General features: G+C 36.7%; 1 protein-coding gene across 1 annotated transcript in view; it reads left to right on the forward strand.

Moving 5' to 3' along the window:
- TET1 (tet methylcytosine dioxygenase 1) overlaps window positions 1–9551 on the forward strand; it is a 104417-nt gene that overhangs the window by 79476 nt on the left and 15390 nt on the right. The window contains exons 6-7 of the mRNA XM_005876807.2: window positions 5820–6031; window positions 9361–9511. Coding sequence (XP_005876869.1) covers window positions 5820–6031; window positions 9361–9511 — 363 coding nt within the window. The remainder of the gene's footprint in view (window positions 1–5819; window positions 6032–9360; window positions 9512–9551) is intronic.

Raw genomic sequence — 9551 nt, forward strand, 5'->3', positions numbered from 1 at the left:
CAACCAAACAGGCAGAATGACCAGTCAACTAGTCGCTATGATGCGCACTGACCACCAGGGGGAAGATGTTCAACACAGGAGCTGCTCCCTGGTGGTCAGTGCACTCCCACAGCCAACCTCCGGCGATCCCTCTTCCCTGCTAGCCGGCCCCCTTGATAGGCCCTGATCGCTTGCCAGTCCAATGGACCCCACCGTGCACAAATTCATGCACCAGGCCTCTAATAACGTACATAAAGAAATCTACACAAGTCATAAATGTTCAGTTAAGTGAAGTTGTACAAAAAGAGAACACGCCTATGTAATCTCCACCCAGATCAAGAAATAAATCATTAGCCCTGGCCGGTTTGGCTCGGTGGATAGAGCGTTGGCCTGCGGACTGAAGGGTCACAGGTTCGATTCCAGTCAAGGGCATGCACCTTGGTTGCGGGCACAACCCCAGTAGGGGGTGTGCAGGAAGCAGCTGATTGTTGTTTCTCTCTCATTGATGTTTCTAACTCTCTATCCCTCTCCCTTCCTCTCTGTAAAAAATCAATAAAATATATTTTAACAAATAAACTTTTCATTACCCCGAAGGATGGAGTTCATTTTATTATAATATATATAGGTAGCTTTAAATTACCTTAATGGGTGGGGTGTTTTTGTTTTGTTTTGTTGACCACCATCATTTTGTGTTGAAAATTCAAGTCTACTTTGTCTTTGACATGATTATTGATAAACTCAACAGTGATCTCTGGCAATCCCACAGAGTTGCTCCTAGCTATGGTTTTTTATAAATACATTTTTATTAATTTCGTATATATAGAGAGAGAGATTGAAAGATCAATGATGAGAGAGAATCATTCATCAGCTGCTCCCTGCTCACCCCACACTGGTGGTCAAGCCCATGACCCTGGTATGTGCCCCTACCGAGAATTGAACCACAACCTCCTGGTTCATAGGTCGTCGCTCAACCACTGAGCCAAACTGGCAAGGGCACATCTTCCTAATCTTGACAGTGCTTTGGATATGGTTACTAATTGGTTTTTCTACATTTACACACTTATTAATTCACATTAATTTACTTAGGATATTACCTGAACCTAAATATGCATTGACCATTAATTGTTCCACAGATTAACTTTAACTGAGAAGATATTTTTTCCAATACAAGAAATGCCCCCATTCTTCATCCTCAGGTTATGCAAAGACTTATTCTTTGCTCTTCTTGTATCATTTCCGACAGAAGTCTGTCCTTCACATCATAGGAGTTGGTACTTTCCATCCAGATACCTGCCTGTAGCTTATCTCTTGCACTATGTGTGTCCCCACTGATCCAGTCACCCTGTCCTGGAGCTTGTCTTCCAATACTGAGGATCATGAATACCGAAGTCCCAAAACTTTGGCCAGCACCAAAACAATATTTTTTTAAGTTATTTTATAGTAATTTCAGTCTTACTCAAAGGTGCTTGAATAGTACAGAGATTTTCTGATAATCTTTATTGATATTTGCTTTGCTTTATCTTTCTCTCTTCTTCCTTCTCTCTCCTTTGCTCTTCCTCCTATTTTTCCTGAATACCCTAATAGCAATTTGTAAACATGATGCCTTTTACCATAAATACATTGGTGTGTTTTCAAAACAAGGACGTTTCTTAACCACAATAAATTGTCTTTCATAGCTACTATTATTAAAATCTTACATAAACTTAGAACAATTATTAATCCTAATACAAGATTAATATCTAATCTTTAGATTTTATATCCAATAACATCCTTTATGGGAAAAGAAAACATTTTTTGTCCTGATTCAGAATCCTGTCCAGGATTACTTGTTTACATTTATTTGTTGTCTATCACATTAAAAAAAATACATTTTATTAATTTCATGGAGGATGGGCAAGAGAGAGAGAGAGAGACATCAATGATGAGAGAGAATCATTAATTGGCTGCTTCCTACATGCCCTCCACTGGGGATCAAGCCTCAAACTCGTGCCAACACTGATGGGTTCTTGGGCTGTGTGTGTGTATGTATTTGATATATATATTAGTATATATGTAATTTTAGGGTTCATTGTACCTCAGGACCTGATTCCTTCCCTATAGAAAAGTTATTACTGATGAATTTTACAAGTTCTCTTCTGCATAGAATAAAAAACTTTTATACAGATTTACTGCTTTTCCAAATTGGTGCTCAAACTAGGCTCTTCTGAAACTGTTTTTTAATTATGAGCAACTTTTCAAACTTGAGAGCATTGGGTCTTCATTTATCTCTCCAAATCTGATTGCAGTAATATTTGCCCCCCTGATATTTGCTTTTGCTGTTTATATCTTTAGAAATTAATAAGAAGGAGATAAGATTAGGCGTCACAATAATATCGACCCAGAACTCTCTTATTCAAATAACTCGAGGCCGGGTGCACGAGACTCCTACACTGGGTGGGGAGTGGGGGGGGGGGGGTTGTTCCCAGCAGTCCAGGAGCCCTCAGGGTATATCCAACCGACAGCTTAGGACATCCAGTGGGGAATGGTCCTAAGCAGGCCGTCGGAAATCCTTAACGCTGCTGCAGAGGCGGGGTTCCCACCACTGGCAGCTGTGCTCCCCAGTCGTGAGCCCTGCTTCTGGGCTTCTGGCTGAGCTGTGCTCCCCCTGTGGTAGCCCACTGACCATCAAGGGGCAACTCCTGCACTGAGCGTCTGCCCCCTGGTTGTCAGTGTGTGTCATGGTGACCACTCGTTTTGCTGTTCGGTGGATTTGCACATTACCCTTTTATTATATAAGATTTTATTTTTAAAATATATTTTATTGATTTTTTGCAGAGAGGAAGGGAGAGGGGGATAGAGTTAGAAACATAGATGAGAGAGAAACATTGATCACCTGCCTCCAAGGTACATGCCCTTGACCGGAATCAAACCTGGGACCCTTCAGTCCACAGGCCGGCGCTCTATCCACTGAACCAAACCGGTTAGGGCTATTATGTAAGATTTTAAAGATCAAGTGAAAAATCCCAGATGAAGGTTTTAAACATGGGTCAAAATGTGGAAATATTAATAGTGATAGCAATACAATGGATTTTTAAATAGATTTTAATCAGAAAGTGAAGTTATCACTTTTACATACGTTCACATTGTTTTGAAGGAGATCTTCAGAACTTTTTTCTTGCAAACATGAAACTCTATACCCATTAAATAACTCCTCGTTTCCCATTACCCCAGCTCCTGATAACCAACATTACAATTTTCATTTCTATTTGATTGACTACTTTAGATAAGTCATATAAGTGGAATCATATAGTATGTCTTTTTGCAACTGACCTATTTCTCTGATTCTAAGTATCATTTCCTAAAGTTTCATCCACGTTTTAGTATTTGAAAGGATTTCCTTTTTAAGTCTGAATAATATCCCATTTTGTGTATATACAATTTTTTTTTTGTTTATCCATTCATTTATTAATGGACATTTTGCTTCTTCCACTGTGAATATGGATATGGAATCATCGGTTCAAGACCCTGCTATATTAATTCTTTTGTATATATACCCAGCACTCTATTTGTGGTTTGTTCTTTTAGCAACTTCCACAATTTCTATAGTGGTTTGCTCCATTTTATAAACCCACCAACATATGTAGTGCTTTTAAAACATTTTTACTTTGCTAATAATCTTAACTATATTTTCTTAAGCTCATCATCTGTTTGGATATTCTATTCTGTTCTGCCTATTTAATGGTGTTTCTATTACTCATTTGCAGAAGTTCTTTATTTTGGATAAGAATATTTTATCAATTATATATATAACATAAATATTTCTCTCACTGTATTGCTTGCTTGCCTTATCTTTTGCCTGTTAATGTTCTCAATGAAGATATGTTCTTAATTTTAAAATAATCTAGCTTAACTTTTTCCTTTATAACAATTAAATTTGGTGTTTTATTTTTAATGTTTTACCTGCTCCCAGGTCATGAAGATATTTTCTTTTAAAAACTTCTTGCTTTGTCTTTCATTTTTTAGATCTACAATATAACTCAAGTTACATATGTGAAGTAAGGGTCAAGATTCATTTTCTTCTATATGGATATCTACACAGTACTGTTCATTGAAAAGACTTTTTGCATTGTCACATTTGTCCTAAGTCAGGTGATCATTTTTATACTGATCTCCTGAACTCACTATTCTATTCCATTAATCTCTTTATCTGCCATTGTACTAATTTGAAACTAACTCAATTACCATAGTTTTGCAATAGATCTTGATTTCTCTGCCTTTTCTTGGCTCTTATTGTTCCTTTGCATTTTTATAGAAACAAGTTTGTCAATTTTCACCCAAACCAAAACCAGCTGATAGGATTGTGATTGGGATTGCATCAAATCAAAAAATCAATTTGGGGAAAATTGACATTAATAGTGACTAATCCATCAACATGGTATCTCTCTCCATTTATTTAGGTCATCTTTAATGTATTTACAATTGTCAGAGGTCTTTTGCTTAATTTTGATTGCTCTGAAAAAACACCAGGCTGGATAGATTATACAGAACAGAAATTTATTGGAAGTCTGAGATAAGGGAGCCAGCACGGTTGGTTGAGGACTCTCTTCTCTTTGTGTCTTAACATTATTGAAAGAGCTCAGAAGCTCCATGGGGTCTCTTTTTATACACTAATCCCATTCATGAAGGCTTTCTGTCTATGACCTAATCACCTTCCAAAGGTCCCTCCTCCTAGTACAACCACATTGGAATTTAGGATTTAATATGTGAATTTTGGAAAAACCCAATTATCCATGTCATAGTAAGACTTCAGCGATTTATTGAACCTATATCTGAATTTTGAGACTCATTCTTTATTTTCTATTGCTCATTGAAGGAAATTTGTAAAAAAAAAAAAAGAAAATCTGATAAAGACAAATACCACGAATAAATAACATTTTAGCATTTTCCATACGAAGAACGGATCAATAGAACTTTGTTGTAGTCTTGACAACTTGAAAGTTATCTGGTATCATTTCGTTTGACACCGTATATATAATTTTGTACTTTTTGAAAGCAAATGTATTCTTATTTGGCTATACAGGACATATAAACATAAAAAACATTTTAATATAAATAATAGGGTTTAGGGGGAAGGTTCTAAAGCCAGCTCTCCTCAAGGGATGCCTTGGTAGCAATGATTGTTAACCATCTGGAGACGGAAAAATGTGATTGTGTAAATAACATCTTAATACCCTACGGGTATAATATAATGTAAGCTAAATGGATAAATACTCAAAAATGATTGTTGTGCTTTACATTCACCATGGCAGCTGGACACTCTAATCTTATGATAAAATAGGTGTGATAAACCCTGATGACAATGTGGAGAAAAATCACAGGAATTGCAGGAACATTGCTTTCTATGTTCATTATTCTATTTAGTCAACCATCCGCTCAAGGAAAAGATCCATAACTTTCTTCAGATGCTAAATTTGATGACTCAAGTTTATTGTTAATGTTAGCAATCCTTGGTTATTTTTATCTAGCTAGATTTGTCCTGTTGTGACATTTGTGTAAGAGAAGTTAGTTGGGCTCTTCCCCACAGCATCCTCTGGTACCTCTTTTGCAAAACTGTATCAACAGTGACAAAAACAGAGTGCTTGGGTCTACTTGTACAAATAATAGCCACATACCGCAGATTTCTTTTCTGTGAGTTATTTGGAGAAAACTAGGATGACAACTGAAGGTCCTATAGGCGTCAACCCTTTGTGAAACAGTAATTTTAAAAGATAAAATGCACGACAGAGCTTCAAAAGCAATAGTCGCTGTGTTTAACTTTTGGTTTCTCGAGTTCCATCAGTGAATACATTCTGCTTTTGCAGGTTTTAAGAAGAAGCAGCGAAGAAGAGAAGGTTCTTTGCTTGGTTCGGCAGCGTACAGGCCACCACTGTCCAACAGCAGTGACGGTGGTGCTGATCCTGGTATGGGATGGCATTCCCCTTCCCATGGCAGACAGACTGTATACGGAGCTTACCCAAAACCTGAGGACGTACAATGGGCATCCCACAGACCGAAGATGCACGCTCAATGAAAAGTAATCATATCTATTTTGTACTGTCTTGACATTCAGGCTTCTATTATATAATGTTAAATTGTTAATTAATTACCAACTATATATATGGGGCAACAAGATTTTAGCTATTGTGTAACTAAAAACAGTGCCCATTTCTTTAGAGAAAGACATAATTTCATAGGGAGTTAAGACCATTTTAGGATATCCTGCCTTAGAATATTCTTTTATTGATTCTTTCTTTGATATCTCATCCCACTCACCTCAAGTATCTGGAGCAGACTGGTTTTTCCGTAAAGGAAAAGCTGCCTCCACAGGGAACTGTTCGTTCCACTTTGCATTTCCTCCAGCAATGTGAGAGAGTATCTGTTTTTTTAATCTCCAACCTTATTTGTGTCTCAATTTTGAATGGTATGTAAAGATATTTTTCTATCTCTCAAGATGTAGAGTAATTCACCCATGTTTTCTTTTAGAATTTTTTGAAATCATAAATGATGAGAGAGAATCATTGATAGACTACCTCCTACACAACACACACAAGGGATCAAGTGACCTCCTGGTTCATAGGTCAACGCTCAACCATTGAGCCCCACTGGCTGGCCTATAATATATTTTAATATTTGGTAGGGTTAGCTTGCCACTCTAACTGTTTTTCAAGACTTGTCATTCTTTTTTTCCCCTTTGTGCTTTTAAACAAACTTCATAATCAACTTTGTAGTATTAAGGTAAATCTAATTATATTTTTAATGAGACTGCATTAAATTATAATAAATGGACATCTTTATGATAATGAATCTTGCTATCCCATAAATGGTCTTTTTTTTTTTTTTTTCAAGTTTCCTTGTGTATCTTTCAGGAGAGTTTTATGTAGTTTTCCTCAAATAGGTCTCTTTTTAAGAAGAAATGTCATTATACAAAATATAATAAAAATATCATTCCTTCTAATTCCCACACAAGATTAATTAGTATACTTCCCAGAGCGTTCATTTATGCTTATATTTTCCTTTCATTATATTTTTCTTTTTAATGGCCACAAGTTTGTGTACATCTTTTTTGTTGTTGTTAATCCTCACCTGAGGGTATTTTACCATTGGATTTGTTTTTTTTTTAGAGAGAGGGAAAGAGAGAGAGAATCACTGATGTGAGAGAAACACATCTACTGGTTGCCTCCAGCACGTGCCCTAATCAGGGTGTAGGCTAGGGAGGACCCTGCAACCAAGGTACATGCCCTTGACTGTAATCGAACCCAGGACCCTTTGGTGCAGACCAAGGCTCTATCCACTGAGTCAAACCAGCTAGGGCTGTACATAAGTTTTAATGTCTGCTAATTATTTTATATGGGTATACAATAATTTTTTATTTGAAGATACTGCTTTAAATGATACACATATATCGTCTTATTCAATCTTTTCAAGAATGCAATAGTTATATTTCACCCAATGTAGATCTAGCATTTTTTCAATAATTATTTTTATAGAAAATATGTAAGAATGCTTAAATGAACGCTTACCTAGATTACATCATTGTTACTGGTTTGTTATATTTGCATTTATACTCATAGGCACATAGACACACATTTATGTATATACATATTTTCATTACTGATTTTAAAATATTTTCTTCTGTATTATTATTATTTTTTTAAATATATTTTTATTGATTTTTTTTTACAGAGAGGAAGGGATAGGGATAGAGAGTTAGAAACATCGATGAGAGAGAAACATCGATCAGCTGCCTCCTGCATACTCCCCACTGGGAGCGTCCGCAGGCCGACGCTCCATCCACTGAGCCAAACCGGTTAGGGCTGTATTATTTGTGAAATACTTTCACACTTAAGACTTTTTCCCCTAAATAATACTTTATAAGTTAATAGTGTCCTGGTGCATGGATTTGTGTAAATTGAAAGGAAATTAATTAGAAGAAATATTTTAATATCACTATTCGCCCTTTCTCTATAATAGAAGTATCAACCAAATTCTCAATCGACAATGACATATCGAAACACATACATGCGATTGGCACCAGCAAGGGCTTTATATGTATCACTCATGTGCGAGTCAACTTAGCCTTATATATATATATATAGAATCCTAAAGCATTCTTATGCATAAACCCAGTACAATAATCAAAATCAGAAAATTTAACTTCTATTTAAACAATTAGTTAAAATGATCTAGTCTACAGTCCATATTCAAATATCTTTTTCCCAATAATAATCTTTATCATAATTTTTCCCCACCCTAGATTGGGTGGATTAGGTTGGTTTTTATTTTATAGTTGCTTAATCCTTTAATCTCACTTCTCTATGTTACATGACATTGACATTTTTAAAGGAATTGGTTAATTTTGTACAGTGTTGCTCAGTTTTGGCTTGTCTGATTGTTTTTGCCCGATTCAATTCAGTTCAGGAATTACGGGCATACTATACTCAATCCATAAAATTAGGACTTATGAGTCCATTTATTCCATTTCAGAGATGTTGACTGTTTAAGGTTTCTTTGGAAGCTCTAAGTGACTTCACATACAATATATATGATTGTTTTCAGGCCGCAAAGAATTATATCAATGTGTTTTATAGATGGAGGAAGTAATGTCCAAAGTGGTCATGAAATGCTATAATTTTCATTTCCGATAGGGATCAGATCTGGGATGTAAATCCAGGCCCTTTATATTCCATTCTCAGACCATCTTCAAATCAAACAGTTTATGAGTGTTTTAGATCTGTATAGTTTATTAGAGTTTATTTAGATTTGCAGTCTTGAGCATTTTATTTAAAATTTTATTCAATATTTTAAAATCCTATATAATAAAAGGCTAATTTGAAAATCAATTGAACAGCCGAACGACCGGTCGCTATGATGCGTACTGACCACCAGGAGGCAGAAGGTCAACACAGGAGCTTGCCCCCTGGCAGTCAGTGCACTCCCACAGGGGGAGTGCTGCTCATCCAGAAGTCGGGCTCAAGGCTGAGGAGCGCAGCAGCCAGTGGCCAGTAGCGGAAGCCTCTCCTGCACCTGCAGTTGTGCTAAGGATCCCTTGGGGAATGTCCAACTGCCGGCTTAGATCCGCTTCCCCGAGGGGTCTCGGCCTGCAAAAGGGCGCAGGCTGGGCTGAGGGAACACCCTCCTAGCCCCCCCGCCCCTTCAGTGCATGAATGTCGTGCACTGGGCCTCTAGTTAGTTTAATTATATTCACATATATAGTTCACATTGTGTTATTAACAGTAGTTAGATATAATAATAAAATATATTAAAATCAGTTTATTAGCCATGTGTACTTTTAACGTTATATGAACCTATCTGAAGTATTGTCCTGCTTTATCAGTTCATTGCCTTGCAATTTCCATCTTACAGTCGTACCTGTACATGTCAAGGAATTGATCCTGAGACTTGTGGAGCTTCATTCTCTTTTGGCTGTTCGTGGAGTATGTATTTTAATGGCTGCAAATTTGGTAGAAGCCCAAGCCCTAGAAGATTTAGAATTGATCCAAGTTCTCCCTTACATGTAAGTGCCCTTTTAACTTTTGAATTATACACTGAATATA

Source organism: Myotis brandtii, unplaced genomic scaffold, assembly GCF_000412655.1.
Source record: "Myotis brandtii unplaced genomic scaffold, ASM41265v1 scaffold499, whole genome shotgun sequence".
Lineage (NCBI taxonomy): Eukaryota > Metazoa > Chordata > Mammalia > Chiroptera > Vespertilionidae > Myotis > Myotis brandtii.